Genomic DNA, 20,685 nt, shown 5'->3' on the forward strand with positions numbered 1-20,685 from the left:
TCCAACTCCAACACCTTCATTTCACTTAAGCAAATCCGGCGAATCTGCAGCATCTCAATTAGCGAGGATGGCCGTGCTTCTGCGTTGATGAAGCCCCACTTAACGGCTGAAGCTGAGCGTGGCAGATTTGCACGACTCCTGCTTAGTCCAGCGTTTAAACGCCGCGTTCGTCAACACAACCCGTCGCGTTTACTCTAATTGCTGACGCTTTCCTTTTCTCCATTTAAGTGTCCTTCTAACCTCAGCCAGCGGTGCTCTTTATAATGACTTTTTTCAACGTGCACTTGGCGTAGTTGGCCTGCAGAGGCTTTCCAGGCTTGGAACGAGGCTCCCCCGCCCCCCAAGACTCTCGCCAAGGACGCAACTGGCACAAAAAAAGATGAAGACGATTTATAATCATATTAGGAAGGAGCGCTTACTCGGCCTGAAGTCGCACAAATGCCAATTTCTCTGCGTTTCCATCTCCATCTCGCGCCCTGACTCTGCCTTTTGTCTCTCGCTGCCTCTGCGTCTGCCTCTCGCTTTCCTTAGTCATCAAGCTTAAAGCTGAGCCAGACAGTGAATCATATTAGAGGTATTGGCAAGTTATCAGAGAGGCAACAAATACCCCAAGTTTCTTTTTTTCTTTCTCAGCTTCTCAATCTGGATAATGAAGCCGCACACAAATTGGCCTCATGTGCGTGTGCGTGTACACCCAACACACCCCCCCCACACACACACACACACAAACGCGCTCACGTACACACCCAGAGCTCTTCACATGTACACACACGTTCACACAAAGGCTTCTACCAGGAAAGAAACTGATGTTTGCAAAAGAAGAAAGCCACATCCTTTGAAAGGCGGCGCAGGGGCCGAGGGAGCTCACCGTTTTCTAAACAAAGAGCCGATCGAATATCGGCGTCAACGGCGAGAGGAGGAGAAGGAGTGGACGCGGGGAGATGGAGAGGAGAGCGGAGGGGGAGGCGGGGGAGTGAGTGTGTGTCCTCTGGGTGTAACGGAGGGGAGGCAGTGCTGTTTAGTCCAGGCCCCTTTGTGTTTAAAGTAGGTCTGTGTGTGTGTGTCTGTATTTAATTTTCAACACCAAAAGAAAGAGGTGTCCTACATAACCTGTGTGTGTGTGTGTGTGTGTGTGTGTGTGTGTGTGTGTGTGTGTGTGTGTGTGTGTGTGTAAGAGCACTGTGGTAAATCTGCTTGTGAAGAAAGAGAAGATTGCAGCTCGGGAATCCAGCTTGTTTGCGGCTTCCTGCGTGTGTTCACCGTGGAAGTGTGTGTGCGCTGTATGTGTGTGTGTGTGCGTGCGTGCGTGTGTATGCAAAGAAGTGTGCAAACATGTAAATCCCCACATGCTACATCCCAGACACGTGTATGAGTAGCAGCATCAGGAACAGTGCACCGCTTTAATCGCTGCAAACAAACACAGACGTGATCAAAGACCTTTTGTAGCCGAAGCTAAAATAGAAAACCACATTTCCCATGAACACTTGCTTCCTCTCCCCAAAAGATCTTTTTTGTCCCTCCCACTAGAGCTCGAACTAATGATCATTTTTACTGTTTATTTATCTCCAAATGTGATGTCTTTAAACGACTTCTTTTGTCCAAAAAACACCCGAAAACCCACAAATATTGAATTAACAAGACAGCAAATGTGTCATTTCAGAACGTGGAACCAGCAGATTTATTTTATTAATCTGGTAATTTCTCATCAAATGGTTGATTAATGTTAACTCACCCCTTTAGCGTTACATCCCGCTAACTGCTGTCACCAAAAACGTTTGAAGTTTTTAACTGCACTTCCTGCTTTGTGCCATAAGCAAATTAGCATATTTCCCTCCAATTTTAGCAACGGACACCCAGTAAAGAAATCAAACTCTTTGTAAGTGTGTTTGTGTTTGTGAGAGTAATGAGAATAACGAGTTAATGTGGACAAGATGTCTTTGTGTAAAAATGGTGTTTGTTTACTCTTAAAAACACTCATTCATAACGTCTTTTTACGACCTGCAGCTTTGTCGCTCAGCCGTGTGCAGTCAGACGGTCGAGGATTACAGTAAAGCACGAAGCGTTGGGTTTGTGCGAGCGTGCGGCTGAGCGTGCAACCCGTCTGCAGATGGATGCATGCACATGATAAGAGCATGGTGTGTGTGTGTGTGTGTGCGTGCGTGTGCGTGCGTGAAGCGCAGGATTCCCTTCAGTCTGACGAATAGACGGAGGATTCTTGCAGATGTAGCGCCGGGAGTCTTCTGCTTCTGTGCGCGCGCACACACACACACACACACACACACACACACGCTCACACACACGCACACGCAGACGTTTGTCATGCTCTCTAACCACTCAGCGAACTCCTTTGTAGAAAGTCTATTTTTGTCGCCCCGTGTCCATGTTTGAGAAACTGAGCCCATTCTAGAAACAGGCTGTTACTGTATATGGTAAAACCCCCGACCGTCCTCGCTCTTTGTTTACGCGACAAGTTCCTTTTCTTTCTGTTTCTGTCTTTTATCCTTTTTCTTTTCTCTGTTCCTGTTTTTGTCCTCCTTCACTCGCGTTGTTTGCTTTCTCTTTCGCTCGCTCTCTTAAGTTTCCCCCTCTTCCTCTCTGCAGAGGTCTGTCGGTGTGAGCGTACGGACGTGCTGCGTAACAATCTGTTGCCTGTCAGATTAACACACATGAATACGCCGGGATACGTACTTTAAGTAACACACACACACACACACACACACACACACACACACACGGGTGTGCATACGCTGTTATGAAGTGACAGAGGGGAAGAGATCATGTTAACACATAAACTTCAACACACCTCTTTCTCCATCTGCCTCTTAGTTTCCCTTTTCTTCTTCTTCTTCTTCTTCTTCTTCTCTGAACCTTTTCGTCATAATTCGGAGAAAACTTCCAAAAACAGAAACGCCTTTTGAACGTTTAAGCTTTATTCATATTTAGAAAGCAAAGACCTCTCAGGACTGCACATGACCTTAATATTTAGCCGGATGTTTACGCACTGAAGGACTTGATAGTGGACTACATGCTGTCACTTTGCTGCAACGCTACGTGCAAACCCGTCTCAGAGTGGGTTCAAATGCGTCCTCTGGACTTTAAATAGCACAAATATGATTGAAGACTAATAAACTATATATCCAAGAACAACGAAATCTTGATTTTAAGTAGCTTCCTCGAAACCAGAAGTGGAAGTTCAGAAGGCAAAAAGGTTGTGAACATCTATTTTAAGGCAGTCTCAGTTAGAAAACGTTGTGGTTTGCTATTTTCATCTTCAGGGACAAATATTGCTTGCTAATTATTGCTTGGAGCAGAAGTGCATCCAATGCTTAGCTTTCAAAATGAAAGCGCAGAGCAAGAAGGTGTCTTAGTTTTTCCATAGAGGGTAAACTCTGCGTGGATGATTTTGTAGGTTTGTACGAAACGGTGGCGCTGACTTATAACTGTGTCACCAAAGCTAATTTCCACTTGTTACGGAAGATTTTTAAAGGTCCCCTCCAGGCACGTTTTGAGGTTAAATGATAAATAATAAGCTTAAAATGAAATCCAGTCCGTCTCCAATGTTGAACAAACCAGAATCTGTGAAGCAGAATCTGTTTGGTACGTACGCCTGTTAAACTCGGATCAAACTGATCCTGATAAAGGAGCAAGAAGCCCATTTTAACGGGACTTCACGCCCCGCTTTGATTGTGCCTCCTGGTTGCATGCGACGTCCATTAAACGTGATTCTTTGTACGTGAAGTAAAGCAGACGCCGACGGTCGCGTCACTTCCCTCTTCGGTAACACACCGCGTTTCCGGCGTGACCATGAAAAGCCGACATGACGCCGAAACCATCCCAGTTAAGGCAGAGCAGGTGCCCACCCACATGAGCACAAACTGTCGAATGCTGGCAAAGCTAAACACACGCTGCCGTACCTGATCCACCACCGCACTGAGCTCCGGAGGTGTTCACAGGGTCTGAGGATGAAACGGCCTCGACGGAAGAGTTGACGGAGGAAGATAAGAAAAGGACGCCAGAAGGAAATATTCATGCAAACAAAGGTGTCCTCTGCGCCGGCGTGTGGAGTTGAAGGCAGACAGATGACCCCAGACGCTGTTGTTGATTTCACCCTTCATGACAAAACTCCAAACCAGAATTTCTGCAGCAGCCACAAGAATGTGAACACACACACACGAGGGCTTGTCTCCATTTTTAGAGCCTCCTCGGGAATATGGAGTCTAAATTTAGAAGGTCATTTTGTTAAACAAATACAACATTGGCGTGTTGGAAGAATGTCAAAACACACTGGCCATGTGTTTCCGTCAGCGCGGGTGTTTATGCGCGGAGATTTATCTTCTCCTGGACGCTGCACGAGCGCGCGGAGTGAGGTTATTTTAACTTTGTGTGTTTTGTGTAAACACAGGAACGCGATGGGAGAGTAATGGAGGGAGGGAGGGAGGGGGGAGGTGGAGCTGAAAGGTGAGCGGCAGCAGTGAAAATGAGAAAGAGAGGAGAGGACAGAGAGGAGGAGAGGAGTTCAGTCCCATCAGGCTTTGAGGGGGAGAAAGCCTCTTTAAGTACGCGTATATGTAGCAACGCTGGCTGCTCTGCTTGTGCAACTCGTCCCTCAGCGGGGTGTTTCAACCCAGTTTTAGCAGCTTGGTCAAAGTTCGTTGTTTCCCAATTGTTCTGTCTGGTTGGCACATGTGATGAAGGTACATATAGAGGAGGAGCCTACTCTGGATAGTTCACCCTTTTCAGTATCAGAAGGTTGTATGTTACAGCTTGAATGTCAGTGCTAATGCGTTAGCCTGTAGCAACAGAAGGAGAAATTAGCCTCCTGGTAACTCCTAACTTTTCTTATCTCCATGTTGCGTCTTGCTAACATTAGCTGTCAGTTAACACATATTCAGCGTCGGCTGCTTTCATCAGCTTTTGTTTCTGAAAGGTGGAAATTCTGTGATTTAGGCCATGGCTGCGTTTAGCCACCAGAGCTAATGCTAAGCTAGCTGCCAATAGTCTGTAAATACTTCCAGACAAGTGGCTGGCTTGTTTTCTATTTTTACACCTTACACCTGGGTAAAGTTTCTAACTTCAGGTGTTTACTAATTAAAAATTAAAATTAAGAATGGCGTCACACCTTCAGTACAAAACTCAGATCTCTCGTGGCGCCTTTAACCCTGTCCTGTACAAACTGCTCCGTGTGTCTGCAACCAGTCAAGAGCACACCTGAGTCAACTAATCAACTGCTTGAGGGGATCAGCTGATTTAATAATAATTAGTCGCGCCCCCTTTAATGGAAACCCGCAGTGCCCACATGCCGGCTCTAGGTCGAGCCGTTCAGACCATCAGACTGTGCAGGAGGAACGTTAGCGGGCAAATCACCCCGATGAAAAAGCAGATTATTATGGTCTAGACAGGCGGAGGTCCGCTCCATCCATCACATTACAAATCCTGTCGATAACCGAGACGGAGGAGGAGGGGGTGGAGAGCAGGGTCACCTCAACGCACTTTATCTCCTTTTTATTTGACAAATCGTCTCCCTCAAGTTTGACACACACTCGTGGTCCACGTCCGGCTCTGCAGCATCAAACTGATGGAGATGTACAGGTGCCCCATTTAGACCAGGGCCCGTTAGAAGCATCGTAGCTTCCTTTAAAGTGTTATCAGAGCTTGAGTTATTGGTGACTTACCGTGTGATTAATGGATTAAATATATTGGGATGTGTTTTATGGAAAAGGCAACATCAGGCGTGACAATTAAGCAAAAACAAAACATTCTGTCTGTTCAGTTGTTTGATTGGCACTCTAGACCAAGGTGTGTGTCGTAACCATTAAAGAGGAAGATGGAGCGAAGAGCAAGATGGAGAGAAGGTTTATGGAGGTTAAAGAAAGGAGAGGGGATGAGGGAATGACGACAGAGGTGGTGGCCGGCGTGGACGCGGGAGAAGAATCGACCGGGGACAGCAGGCGGCAAGAAAAGAGGCGGAAAAGGTAAAAATCAGGGCAGCAAACAGACGAACTGGGCGGAGGGATGAGATGGGAGAGCGTTATTGATCGGAGGCGAAGAATGAGAGTTAATGAGGGAGGGACGGGAAGAAGAGGAGGAATGAAAGAGGCAGATTGCAGTGAAAGGAATGACAGAGAGTCAGTAGAAAATCTGTGTGTCAGCCTGAACTCTGTGCTTCCCGTAACTTCACACCCGCCCGACGCTGTTTGACGGTTACTCGTCTACACAAACGGCCTGTTACTGATAGCTGGAGGGCTGCGTATCGCGGAAATCCCAAAACACTATTAGCAAAGACGCTATCTGATTTCCAGGCTGTCGTTGACTATCATGAAACCCGAGCAAGAAGACTGAAGATCGAACTGCAGCCGCGTAAACTGAGGCAGTGACGCCGCTGAAGGTGACAAACGTAACAACACGACGGCCTTCACATCAGCTTCATCAGTTATGATTCATGGGAAATTCTCGGGTGGTTTGCACCGGCTGACCCTGAAGGTGTCATGTGCAGTTCACTGACGTTAGCTTCGATTAGCTTAAAATCTGCCTCCCACTGCTGTTTGGATCTTATTTTTTTTAATATGTTTTGTTTGGTCTTCAGAGGAATGAGCAAAAAAAAAAAAAAAAAAGCACGATTTGGACAAATGTCTCAAAACAATCAGTTAATATGCTTTATATCTTTCACGATGATAAACCAAAGGGGAGAACGTTAAAAAATGAGAAATTATCCATCTTAGGCGTCTGTGTAAATCTGCCTTTTTTAATACCTGCAGTATATTCCATTTGGCTCGTCATAGTAATTCAATTTATCCATTAAAAGGCTTCAGAATATCCATTATCCTCATTATCTTCTGCCTGTAGTGCGAGTGTGTGTCCATGCACGAATGAATATACCTGTGTGTTAGTGTGTGTGTGTGTGTGTGTGTGTGTGTGTGTGCTGATGGTGTGAACCGCCGCTGATGCTGATGAAAATCGAGCCACGCTCATTTCTCAGCAGGTTTACCGTCAGTTCGCCTCCAATTTAAATGCGAAATTCAGAATATTGAAGTGAAGTCAGGATAACCAACTTTTACGAAGTTACTGAAATGAACAAGGCTTCTAGCAGATGAGTTCAATGTACCTTTTTCTGCTTGCTTGTTAAAAAGTAATCAGGTTTCTTTGCGACAGAAATGAAATGTCTGCCACCAGCGGTAATCAAAACTGCATCAGATGAGGCGGAGAGTGAACGTTTCTCACTCCGAAATGGCTTTTTTGTGCAGAGTTAAGGCTGGAGAGGGAGAGCGGAGTCCTTTTTTTTTAGCCGCTGAGCGACGTCACCTCGGAGCTCTTTTATCGCATCCGGTCGCGCCGAGCCGTCGGATCCGCACACAAACACTTTTCCTCTTTGCGCTCTAATCTGTCCGTGTGTCAACGTGTGACGGATGCAGAGAGCGTGGAGCTGCTGTTCGGTGTGGCATCGGCTCACATGTGGACATTTCTTCATAGAGATATAACGTTAGCTCCCAGACTGCATCTGGAGAAGCTCGTACAGGGCGGCTGTGTCGAGTCCCGATCACAGTTATGTTTATTTTAATGCATATTTCCTTTTTAATTCTTGTTTTCTCTTCAGTTTAGTTTCTAGAGTGCGGTTGCTCATTCGTCGTTAGTCTTTATTGTTTAAAAATGTTAAGTTTTAGCTCAGATTTTATCAGTTTTGGTATTTGTTTGACTTTTTTTTTTAGCTATTACACTTCACTTTGTGAAGGCAGCAGACTCGCATCATGTAGACATCTCAGTCTCAGGAAACATGCACCAATGCCTCCTCTGTTGTACTTTATAGAATTTCTTCAGGGTCCCAAATGGAGGCCCCTCCTGTTATGAACCGAATCATGACCCCAAACACAGATGGCTGTCTTTAGCCGTATCAGCAGGTGGTGATAAAAACACCTCACAAAGGTGTCGTAAGTGGCTGTAAAACACAGTTAAAGTCAGACAGAAATGGCTTTTTAGAGGTTCGTTTTGAACCAGACCGTCTTCTCCTCAGCAAACGCTGATGAAGCAGGTGAATCCGCTGAAAAGACGCTGCTGAGCAACAAGTGGGAAACACAGTCTGTGAGGACAGGAAGTCATTTTTCTCTGATTTTTATTTTAATCTCCCGCTCTGAAGGGTGAACACGTGGCCGTAGCTTTTCTTGGAACAACCTGTTTTTGAATGCAATCTGAAGCCCGGTCGCGACCTTTGACCTTTGCTCGCTGTGAAAGATTCACAGCTCGTGAGTGAAGTCTGCGAGGTGGTTATGTGGATAATATTTGTGTGTGTGTGTTAATGCGGCTGTGTGTGCGTAATCTATAGGTCCAGTCATGACTCTGTAAATCATAAAGGAGAGGAGCTTAAAAGATAAGCATCCCGGATGTGGCGCCCGGCGCGATGCACACGAGGAGACGACTCATTCAGCTAACTCTCCTAAAACGCAAGGAAATGAAAAATGGTGGCTGAATAGCGCCGGAGAGGAGGAATTAGAACCTCCGGCCCGACTTTGGTCGGGATGTCGCGGAGAAATTAAAGGGTTTTTGTAATGAATTTAACTGTCAGCGGCGTTTGCAGGAGCGCAGCAGGAAGCAGTTTACCGCCGCAATTACGCTCTGAACGAGACTGCGGGGGAATGAGTGGACGAGAGAGAGAGAGAGAGAGAGAGAGAGAGAGAGAGAGAGAGAGAGAGAGAGAGCTCTGCTTCTACCTCTGTGTGTGTGTGTGTGTGTGTGTGTGTGTGTGTGTGTGTGTGTGTGCGCACTAAGCTGTGTTATCCAAGGGGAGGAGACATTACCACTTGACAGCACAGGAACATAAAAACACAAGATATTGCAGTACACACACACACACACACACACACACACCTCTTCACAGTCTCAAATACATCTGCATGTACGTCCTCAGACACACACGCACACACGCACACACGGCCGATGTGTTTGAGAGCTGGGAGACGAGATTAAACGTCGGTGTGATCATCGGGGATAATCACCGGCCACAGCACACAAACACAACACGCCCACATTTCATCTTCGCTTATCTCCTCCCATCTTTACTCCCCCCTTTCCCTGCCCCACCTGCGTTACGTCCTCTCCGGTTATTTCCCCCTTTCCTTCTCGTTTCCCTTCCTATTCCTGCTCCTCTTTCCTCCTCTGTCCCTTTCCTCTCATCTCTCCTCTTCTCTTCCCTCTTTTCCCCTTCTCTTGCCTTTCCTCTCCTCTTTTCTCCTCTATCCCTTTCCTTTTATTCCTCTCTGTCTCATTCCTCCTCTTTTCTTTTCTTCGTCTGCCTCCTCTTCTTTCCTCTCCCCTTGCGTCCTTCCTCCCCTTTCCCTTCATTTCACCTCTACTCTTCTCTCCCGTCTTTTCCTCTTCTCTCTCCTTTCCTCCCTTCATTTCTCCTCACATCTCCTCCCCTCTCCTTTTCTTTCACCTCTCCTTTATTCTTCCCTCTGTTCCTCTTCTTTCTCTTATCCTCTCCTTTCTCCTCTCCTGTCCTTCCCTTTCCCTTTATCCCTCCTCATTCTTTCCTCTTTTATTCTTTTCTTCTCCTTTCCTCTCTTCTTTTCACCCCTTTTTTCTCTCCTTTCTTCTTTTTTCCTCTTCTCTTCTTGTTTCCTTTCATCTCTCTTCTCCTCTCCCCTTTTTCCTCTTTTCTCTCCTTTCCTCTCTTTTCTCCTCTCCTCCCCTTTCCTTTCCTTTTATTCCTCTTTTCCTTCCCTTCCCTTCCTTTCCTCGCCGTTCATCTGCCCTCCCCTCTCTCCTCTGCCTCATCCTCAACTCTTTCCCTCTCCTCTGCTCTCCTCTGCTCTCCTCTTCTCTCCATCCTGCTCCACCCTTTTTTTTTTTTTTCATCAACTCACCCTCTCTCCTCCATTTCAAATCTGCAAGCTTTATTTAAATGTGCAAGAAAAACAAACAAACCACGATTGATCACCACAAATCACCAACAACAGGGACGCCATGCTAATCACATCAGCACATTAAGGGAACCCTCCACCTCTTTCACCATCCACCTCTTCCTGCCTGAGAGACTTATCTGTTATCTGTGTGTGTGTGTGTGTGTGTGTGTGTGTGTGAGAGGATTATGCCGCATCAGAGCCAGATTTGGTCCGTATGCTCCAAGGCAGTCACCCCCCCCCCCTCCACCCCCCCACCCCCCACCAGCAGCAGCAGATTATGTGTCCTTCACTGCACAAACCTCACAGGCAGAAGCCAAAAACTGGATGATATTTCAAAAACACATTAGCATACAAACATGAAACGTGGCTAAACTTGAAGAAATGTGTGTGTGTGTGCGTGCGTCCAGGAGAGTGTGTGTGCGTGTGCGCGCATGCATGCGTGTGTGTGTGTGTGTGTGTTGTGTCTGGCTGTCTCTGCCCATCTGTCCATCTGAAGCTCGACAGAGTGTCAATAGATGCTCTGAGGCTGTTTTTTTTTTTGCGCATATCACTGGTGTGTGTGTGTCTATTAATAAACGCGCAGAGGTACATGAGACAGGATGTGGTCGCCATGGTGCAAGGTCCTCCCACGCCTTGTTCTGACTCGTTGTGTGTGTGTGTGTGTGTGGTCAGACAGCGTGTTTATGCGCGGCAGATGATGCAAGCCGTTTCTGTTTCAAATGAGCCGTCTTGCTGTGTTTCTTTGCCGTTTCTTGCGCAGTTTGACAGAATTTCTTGGGAAACAAAAGTTGTCAAGGACAGAGGGGTGACACGCACACGCGCACACACACACACACACACACACACACACACGCACACACACAGGAAGCCTGCTTTACTTTCTGTTTGACTAACAGGAGAAACATGTCCAGGTGAAAAGAGATAAATCTACTTTTTATTATTTGTGTGTGTGTGTGCGTGTGTGTGTGTGTCCTCACGTTTCCAAGCTTGAAGGTTGATTCGAAAAGTCGGGCTGTTACCATGGCAACCCCGCATGCCTTTGCATCGCCAAGTTTAAATGTCAGGAAGCGAGAAAGAGAAAATATGTGTGATTGCTGAAGCCAGACCGGGGTCAGCTGCTATTTGCAAACGATACTCCGTGTTTGTTTTGGCCACCTTCGAGCGCCAGACGGGTGGGGTCTGCAGCATCGGGGCGATCCAGGTGGCGTCCGCTTGTGTCTCCATCGTGAAATGGCACGTGAGACAGGCTCACAGATGTGCTCCCGTGCAGCAGTAACAGCTGTGGGTGTCCGGTGTGTTAAACTCCACCCGTGTGGTGTTGCAAAGTGCTTAAAACTAATGCAAAAAAAAAATATATATTTATTTCTGGACTATAAATCCCCACAGAAACACGAGTTTGTAAATGTAGAGTTGGATTTGTACGTCCACGGGGGGAACCCAGCGCGTGTTTCTATTTATAAAGCGGCACACACACACAGCTGGGAAGCTATGAAGAGTTAAAACCAAGCCGAATGTGACGGATGCTGCACCACCCTCCTCCTGTGCTCCTCTCTCTCCTTCGCTTTCTGTCCTCATTCACGTTTCTGTCTAATGTTTCTCTCCCCCGTCTCCTTCCCAAGCCCTCATTTCATTTCTGCCTTGCCGGTTCGCTCCCGGTGCGCCTCACCACCTCGCCTCCTCTCTGCTTTCCCACCCCCTCCCATCTCTTTCTCAGCCTGCCATCTGCTGGACGAAGCGCGGCGCTGCAGCGTTTCGACATCACAGCTGGTGACATTGGAGCGAGAGTCATTTGGCATTCCGGCGTCGTGCGTCTGGGGACGGCGAGGCCTCATGATTGCAAAAACATGGCCGTATTTGAAAGGTCAGGGGGTTTAGTGTCTGCAACAGCCAGCGTGCGTCTGTTTTAATTAGTTCTGGCAAAGGCACACCTGAACGTGTCAGCGTCTCTGTGTCACTTCCAGTAGCTCATGAATAAACAGCTGCTGTCCACTGATGAGGAAAAGAATTAAAGGCAAGGATTCAAATGACAGCGGACAAATGCGTTTGCACTCTGCGCCGTGTTCTCCTCGTGTTTGAAGCAGTCGCGTTCACGGTCTCACAAAGATACGACCGAAGCGAGCGTGATGCTTCTGAGTAATTAGAGCAAATGAGCCCAGTTCGCGGCCTCGTCAGCGTCCTGCCATGTGATGACGTACAGTGAGCTGCTGGGTGACAGTTCCTGTCATAAAAGAGGATGTTGGTATAGCTGTCATTTCCAGTAACTCATGAATAAACCCGTGAGATAGTTCTACCTTAAAACATATGTGCATATATATAAGAATAACTTTTATTTTGAAGGACGGTTAGTATAAGAAGACTTGCACTAAGAGGACTTTTAATGAGCCCGGTGTGGTCTCGTTAAAACTTATTGATGTGATAATGCTGATCTGAACGTCAGACTGTTGTTTAAATGACTGTTGGCCTCTAAAATACTTTTTTAGGTCAGTCTGATTTTTGAGGTCAATGCAGATATTTGACATTTTTAAAAGCTGATGCACAAACATTTTTAGGATCCCTAAAAGAACTGGGACTGCAACATGTCAACATGAGCAGCACTTTTAATTTGTTTTATGTGTTTTTAGGTGTTGTGGACACTGATTCTCAAGGCATTTTGGGCACTTCTGTCCTGCAGTTTCTCGTCTCGGCACTGTCCAGTGTTTATTTAAGAAGTATCTGTGTGTAGCAGAGCAAACTTTATCTTCATTTTACCTTCGTTCGGTTGGTTGCTTCTGTTTTGTCTAGTTGTATTTGCCTTTTGCACATCCTGTTTTTGTACAGTGTTTTCACTCAGGGTTCACTCTTTAGCTCCCTTTGCGGCGGAAAAAGAATAAGTCCATGTCCTCCTGAACATTTTCTGCTCTGTCTGATGCAAACGGTTGAACAAACTGTGTGAATTATCGTGTTAACAGGTGTTATGAGAGGCAGGTATGATCTCTTAATGAGGCGGCATGGACCCGGCCTGGCCTGCATGGCTCTGTCTGTCTGCCCTTCTTTCCACCAGGGGACGTCCTGCAGCTCAAATGTCCCAGACGGAGATAACATGTCTGTAATCAGAGTCATTTCACATCAATAACTTTGCTACATGACTCATTAAAGTCACTAATGAAGCTCTTTGACCTGATTCTGGAATTGATTTAACCACGAGTGATTTGGACGAGAGAGAGAGAGAGAGAGAGAGAGAGAGAGAGAGAGAGACGGGGGGAAAAAAGTTTTGGAAAGGAGAAGCGAGAAATAAAAAGACTTCAGGGACTTGAGGGGGAGAGACGGGAGGACGGAGAGAGACGCAGAGACAGACAGAGAGAGAGGGAGCTGGTGTCAGCGAGTGAGTCTGCAGGGAACAGCATGTTTCTGCTCATTAAAGGCAGAATGATACGCCGACTGGTGGAAAACACACACGCGCACACACACACACGCATACACACACACACGCTTGCTCGCTCGCTGTAATTTGCCTTGGCAGATGAGACACTGATCTGACACTGAAAGCAGTCCGATGACGGCGTGTAGGCAGCAGACTTGAACACGCGCGCACACACACACACACACACACACACAGAGTCAGGACAGGCTGGCAGGACATGAGTTTGTGTGATCGCAGTGACGTTTCCAGCTCTCTTAAGCAGAGTGACGTGCCATTAACTTCCCCGTCAATCTGACGTGATGTGACTGTGTGTGTGTGTGTGTGTGTGTGTGTGTGTGTGTGTGTGTGTTTATGTATCAACTTATTTCCTGCCCTAAATCAGCAGTCGCGCAGGAGCAGACATTATCCTGTCTGTGCGCGTGTGTGTGTGTGTGTGTGTGTGCTCTCATTGCCAATCAAACAGGTTCTTCCAGATCTATTTATAGCCTCAAGGAAATAGGCTTGTTCTTACAAGAGCACACAGACACACACACACCTTTCCTCTCAGGTGTGTGTCATGTGAGATAGGAGCTTATTTGCATGCTCTGCCTTATCCCCAGTGTGTGTGTGTGTGTGTGTGTGTGTGTGAGAGAGAGAGAGAGAGGAAGAAAAAAGACACACAGAAGAGGTGTGTCCTCCAGCACACCTGAGGGGGCGTGGCTACCTGACAAGGGAAGTTTGAAAGACAGGAAGTAGGATTGTATTGTTTGAGGAGCTGCTGGTGTGAAAGGAGTTGCTGCTGAGGTGGGGTGTGTAAGGGAACGACACACACACAGAGCTGAAGGGGAGTTTGTGTAGAAATACCAAAAAAAAAAAAGGTAGAAGAAGTGCTTTTAAAGAAGAGGAAGATGAGTAGAGAAAGATCCAGAAAAGAAAGCTAAAGCTGAGAGAGGAACTTCCTGCACACCTTTTACCTGTGAGAGGCACCGTGCTGCTGGAGGTGAAGGCCCTGTGCTTTACTGGACTGTGCTGGGATCGCTCAGCTCGTGCAGGCGTCGATGCCGGGGTTGTGTCAGCCCAGCGGGTGCTGCATGGCGCCCCTGCTGTTCCGCTGCGAACGAGGCGGGCAGGGGGACGGCGACCAGCTCAGCCAGGATGACCAGCTGGAGTCCAGTCACATGGAGAAATCGCTGGGGAGTCACCTGGTGGAAAAGGTCAGTGTGTGTGAGAGATAACGACGCACGAGAGGACGCAGAAAGAGGACGTTTGGAGCGTGTTTTGACCTTGTTTCAAAGGTCACATGGCTTGCGTTCATTCACAGGTAGCCTCAGGTGGATTGTAGGTGTGTAGTGGCTTCAAAGTGTTTGCGTGGTCTTCAATTTGACAGTTTATTTGCTGCCGGAGAGGGTTAAAATCAGGGTGGAAGAGTACTCAAAACACTCAAACAGACGTCAGTCAGTCAGCATTTGTGCCCGTTCACAGGCTGAATAAATCAGCCGTTGGTGGTTTGAGTCCCTCCTGCTTCTGTCCACATGTTGAAGTGTCCTTGGCCAAACTGCTCCCACTGGTCAGACCAGCACGCTGCCTCTGGTGTGTGGTTTCACTCTCTCCTTTTAAGGTTAGCTGTGTTCTGCATTATTGTTATTTTCAACAAAAAAAAATCCATCCGTCAACAGTGTCTGACTTCCTAAAGTCCAACAGCTGTTCTTCAGTCACATGGACGTTCATTCCTGTAATCTCTGAATTTAAAGAGGAAGAGAAGTCGAGTTAAGTGTCGTCTTATTGGTCTCTCGGCTCTCTAGGAATAAAGAGAAGTGCGGTGATTTGTTGATGGTTTGCAGTGTGGAAGCTGAAGGTCAATCAGCCATGCAGGGCTGTGTGTGAATTGGCAGGACGGGGGGTAGACAGGCGTGTGTTTGTGTGTGTGTGTGTGTGTGTGTGTGTGTGTGTGTGTGTGTGTGTGTCGGTTAAATGAAGCTGACTCAAAAGAAAGCAGGAAAGGGTTGAATCAGTCAGATGTGTGTGTGTGCATGCGACTTTGTGTGCATTTTGCAGATGAGTAAGTAATGTGTGATAATGTGTGCATATCCACTTCATAGCTCGTGTGTGTGTGTGTGTGTGTGTGCGCACATCGGGTCTGCTGGGCCTGATTGTTTTGATGCAATTAGTCCTGCTCTAATGAACACACTGATCTGTCTGACAACATCTCTCAGCTGGAGAGGAGAGGAGAGGAAAACACCATCAAGGGTGTGGCAGCAGCTTCCCCGCAAGCTGATGCAGGACCCGACCTTTACGTGTACACAGTATACAGCGTGTTGTGTTGACACATGCATATGTGCATGTACATGTAAGCTTTTGGCTCTGCAGAGCGCAACTAGCCAATCAGGAAGAAGCCAGACGCTTTGTTAATTCTTATGACGAGACTAAGAAGGCATGATTAGGTACAAAAATGGCCTCAGGGAGGTGTTCTGAGAAGGAAATGCATAATAATGTGAGTGAAGGTGTCTAGTTTGTTCTATATCATCAGTCCCCATAGACAGCCGGTGTACGCCTGTCTACCTTCACCCCAGGAGCGTCGCCTTAGCCGTAGCCACGCCCATCAGTAAGCCCGCCCTAGCGTGAATAAGATCGGATCGCCCGACGTGCGATGGCTTCAGCTGTGGTGTTTTCGAGGCTTGCTCACCAATTCGTGATGCAGCAGCTCTGCGATAAATGCTCCGTTCATGACAGGCGCAGTGATCAGAGGTGTTCATTCGTCTGTATGGCAGATTTCGAGGCTGTAGTTTGAGGTGCAGTGGCGCCGTATCGCGTCACTGATATGAAAAACAGCGCTTGGAAAACAGTTTCCAGAAAATTTTTTAACATTGCAACGTTCACAGATGTAGGATTTATTACAAGTCTCTTGTATTATATAACCGGCAGCAGTTTCAGCTTGGTGCTGCTAATTGACGAGCTAATGCATTGATGTGAATGTGAACACACACACACACACACACACACACACACATACACACACACGTCTTGTGTCTCCTGGAGATGTTCAAAGGTCAAGGTTCAGTAGCCTTTTATGCAATCTGCATTCCTTTGAATCCTTTTTAAACTCAAATTCTCAAGCTTTTTTATACATCTTGCGTATTTTCTGCTAGCCTAGCCTAGCCTAGCCAGATGTTAGCAGCCGGCCAGATGTTAGCAGCCGGCCACTTGCAGCCACCAGCCTCACATTTCACACCAGGACTGCAGCACCCTGAGTTGGGTCTAACTTGCAGTATGTCCTTTAGCTGTATCAGTAGTTGCGACGTCATTAGCCGCCTCTGTCAAACAAAGGCCTGCTGATTAGCTTCTTGACTGACGGCTCCTGGTGGTGTTGCTGTGGTAACCACGGACAAACGTCTGGTAACACCTCGCCGTTATCTCCGACGTGTCAGGCGGTTCAGTCAAAAGAGACCTTTACACCTTCTTGTTTGTGTGTTTTCGTCTTTCTTCTTCCACCTCAAGCGTTGCCTGTTCTGTTGTTTTCTCCTCTTTTATGTCGACTCTGCAGGATCTCTGTTTGTTGTAGTTCCTGCGTCGTACCTTTTTGTGTTGTTGTTTCTCCCTCTTTGCCGCTGTCACAGCCCTGTTTCTTTCCCTATATCCTCTCGCTAATGATCCTTACCATCGGGTGATCTATCATGGTTTCCACCATCAATCCCTCCCTTCCTCTTCCTCTATTTCTGTTCCTCTCTTTCTCCGTAACAGCGTGAGGATATGAGATTTGTCCTCCCTCGGGGAATAAAAGCATTTTTTTTTTTATAAGACATAAACATGCACTGCGAGAGCACCAGAAGCAGCATGTGCCATTACGAGGCGAGATATCTCACGGACACACATGTACACCAACACACACACAGAGATGCCGTTGAGGAATGAGATAGCGATGGAGCGATGAATTAGATTTATCACCGGTTTGGAGGTGGCCATTACTGCGAAGACAGACGGGCAGAGGACGGTGAGACAGAAACACTGTGAGATAAAGAGGAAAGAGAGAAACCCAGAAATATAGAGATGTGGAGGGAGGGAGACATGTAAACACAAATATTATTAAAAATAATGCATTGAAGTTGATGCTTATACAGCATCTGGTCTATCTCCTTGGCTGCTGACTTGTATTTGTTTGCTGTAATTATATTCTGCTAAGCTAAGCCTTTACGCTAGTTCATGTAAAATACCAGATACAGTTAGCTAAGTTAACAAATTGCTGTACAAGATACAGGAATACACAGTATGCTAGCAACACAGCTTACAAGCTAATAGACGAGATGAAGTGCAAGTGAATCTCTTACTGTGCAAGCACTAGCGCGTTAGCAAGCAGCTTTAATAGCTAGCAGCTAGCTCGCAGTTGGGCTGCATATCGTTTTTGATATCTAAGCGATACTTCCAGCTTGAAACAAACAATACTAAGCAGTACAATATAGTACAAATACATGTTTTTAATCCCCATATTGATGTATCAGCATGAGTAGTTTTGGAAATATCAACAATTTGTTTGAGTCGCTTAATGTTAGCTTAGCAATCCATTGGTGTTAGATATGGAAGTCTTACCAAATAAAATAGTGTCAAGTCATGTTTTTCATGATTTAGATCTGCAAATAGTTTTTTCAAAGAAGTAAACAAGACTATAAATCTGACTAAGCCCGGTTAATACTTTCTGATCCTCTGTTAAAAGGTCTGATGTTGCCAGCAGCTGTGCAAGCTAATGCATAAGATGCTAACTTTCTGCTTGTGCCTTTCCAAACTGAAGTGTTTTAATAAGACTACTCAGAATTAGGTCATCATAGTTTCACATGGTAAATTAGCATTGTGTTAACGAGGAAATGAAAATGGGAACATGCTATGCTTTTTGTATTAATGCTGAATCCAGTGATGTGTTGAACTGAGAAACTTAAGGCCCCGTTTATTCTTATCATTTTCAATATCTGTCATCCAGATGAAAGCTAAATGAGACTGAAGGGTGACCTCCTTATCACATTACATTTTTTTGGTTCGTCACACACACTCAGTCTCTGCGTTTAAAAGCTCACACACTCCGTCCTGCCTTTCTTTTGGTTTCTGTTTCATTGGTCGTTGTCATGCAGGTGGTGAACCTCCTGCCGGAGCCTTGAATTATCCTTTAAGGCAGATTCCAGGATCATGCACCGATCTGGAGATCCTGCCAAGCTGCTGCTAAGCCAGCTGCTCTGGGTCATCTCTGTTGAGGACTCTGGTAGATTGCACTAGAAAAACAACATACCTGTGTTGTTGAAAGGGTCTTTTGTCATTGCTCGTCCTTTCTTTTTTGCTGTGGTGCAATTTAGCAGGCTGTTCCTGATTCAGAGATAAGAAAAACAATATCCTCTCCGCTCTCCCACTTTCCTCTTAGCACTTCTTTGTCATGTCATTCTGTGGTTGCAAAACTGTGTCAATAAAAGTCTGATCCTCGTGCTCTTTAACACAAAGGGCTGTCAGTGTTTGTGATATAGGAATTTCAGCCTATTGCGCTGCAGAACTGAGGTGGAAATTACAAGTTACGCAGTATTTGGACGGCCATCGTTAAAACCAAGTTGCGACTCTCGCTGTAATATTTTATGCTCAAGCTGTTTCAACATCTCTGATACACTTTCACATACTTAAGTACAAGGTTTACCTTTGCCCAGAGGTTGTAGTGACAGTCAGGTTGTGCAAGCTCTTACAGGTGACGTAAGGATCATTAGGGAACTGGGTGATAATTAGATGACCTGATTCACAGTTTACAGTGTGCAGACGTTTGTCCTTGAGGCTTTCGCAAAAGAGCAGCATGATTAGTCACTTCCTGTGGTGTCTGATCACTTGGGACACATTATAAGAAACGTACTGTCTGTATAAAGGAGTTTTTAGTGGCTACATTCCTCTATAAGGAACTATTGGATGCTCCCACTCAAACATTTCCAGTTAATCCAGTCTCGCTCTCGCATACTGTGTGCTTGAGACAGTTGATTAAAGCTATTAAAGTATGCAGGCTGCACACATGGATGCAGGCATGCGGTTATCTCTGTGAGCGAGTCGCAGGCTCGTCAACGGAGGCTGATCTAATGAAAGCTGCCGTGACGACCTGCGCAGGAATGTCGCTCCAGTCGGTGATGAACATGCAGGTACGGAGACAGCCGTCAGTAACGTGATTGGACTTTTAAGATTGCATCGGCGTGCGTGTTGGTGCGTGCACGCGCCCGCTCCGGCATCCATCGCAGGGCCCGGGTATCTTCTTGTTCGAGATCTCCATGGCGACTCCCGATGTCCTATCTGAAATTGATTACCCATGGTGCATTGTGTCCTCTCGGGGGCACGTACTCATAAATAGAGAGATAGAGAGAGGAGGAAGCGAGCGCATGATAAACAGAAGCAGGGATGAGCATGAAGTCGAACAGCAGCGGTAGGATCCGGGGGGAGTTTGCGCTCTGCAGATCCACGTGTGTCAAATCAAATCACGCGTTCCAGCCCGGTTAGTAATTTTCATGCAGACACGGACGGCTGCACCTCCCACCTGCTGCATCACCTCATCGCTGCTGCTCCTTTAACGGCAGCGCAGGACGTTACCGCGGCTGTTTTCTCTGCATTAGCTCGACGCGCTGACGCTCAGCCAAACTCTGATCCTCACAGATGACTGTGCTCATTTTGGAAACATGGGGGAAAGTACTTCCAGACGTGCCCCGACTTTTCCACATCTGATCATAAATTTAGTAATATAAATCACTGGGAGGTGTTTGGGAAAAGGCACAGAAAGTCTGGCATGGTCCTTTAAGTGAATGTTTCTGTGATTGTCTCCTATCTTGACAGGTTCAGTCAACACCTCTCTGCTTGTCTGAGCAGCTTTCTCTGGTGTGTGTCGCACAAAAAAAGACACAACAAGCCATCTTAGTGACACTATCCGAACTGATCTCCTTCTGTTTATGTGCAAACTCCAGGAAGAATAGCTGTCACTTCAGTTATTCTGAGGATCTGGATGCACTAACGGCTGTTTTTTCTCCCCCCCCCCCCCGTCTCTCGTCCTTTTTGTCCTTTTTCTGTCTCGCCACAGAAAAGCGTGAAGGAGGGAATCCTGTTAAAGCAGACCAGCTCCTTTCAGAGATGGAAGAGGAGGTACTTCAAACTCAGGGGGAGGACCCTGTATTATGCCAAAGACTGCAAGGTACAAAGTGTAGAAGCAGCCTGCAATCTGTCAGGACTGCACATGCAAATCCACAGCTGTCACATACTTAAGAATGGGTTGCATATGATTGATTCTTTCTTCCCATCAGTCTCTGATATTTGATGAAGTGGACCTGTCAGACGCCAGTGTGGCCGAGACCAGCACCAAGAACATCAACAACAGTTTCACGGTAAGAAGCGAGGCCGGTCTCAAAAATGTGGATTAAAGCATTT

General features: G+C 46.6%; 1 protein-coding gene across 1 annotated transcript in view; it reads left to right on the forward strand.

Moving 5' to 3' along the window:
* The window catches only part of LOC143317089 (diacylglycerol kinase delta), a 61,779-nt gene that overhangs the window by 16,968 nt on the left and 24,126 nt on the right, over positions 1 to 20,685 (forward strand). Inside the window, exons 4-5 of the mRNA XM_076725041.1 lie at positions 20,342 to 20,452; positions 20,562 to 20,642. Of these exons, the coding sequence (XP_076581156.1) occupies positions 20,342 to 20,452; positions 20,562 to 20,642 (192 nt within the window). The remainder of the gene's footprint in view (positions 1 to 20,341; positions 20,453 to 20,561; positions 20,643 to 20,685) is intronic.

Source organism: Chaetodon auriga, chromosome 24 (assembly GCF_051107435.1).
Source record: "Chaetodon auriga isolate fChaAug3 chromosome 24, fChaAug3.hap1, whole genome shotgun sequence".
Taxonomy (NCBI): domain Eukaryota; kingdom Metazoa; phylum Chordata; class Actinopteri; order Chaetodontiformes; family Chaetodontidae; genus Chaetodon; species Chaetodon auriga.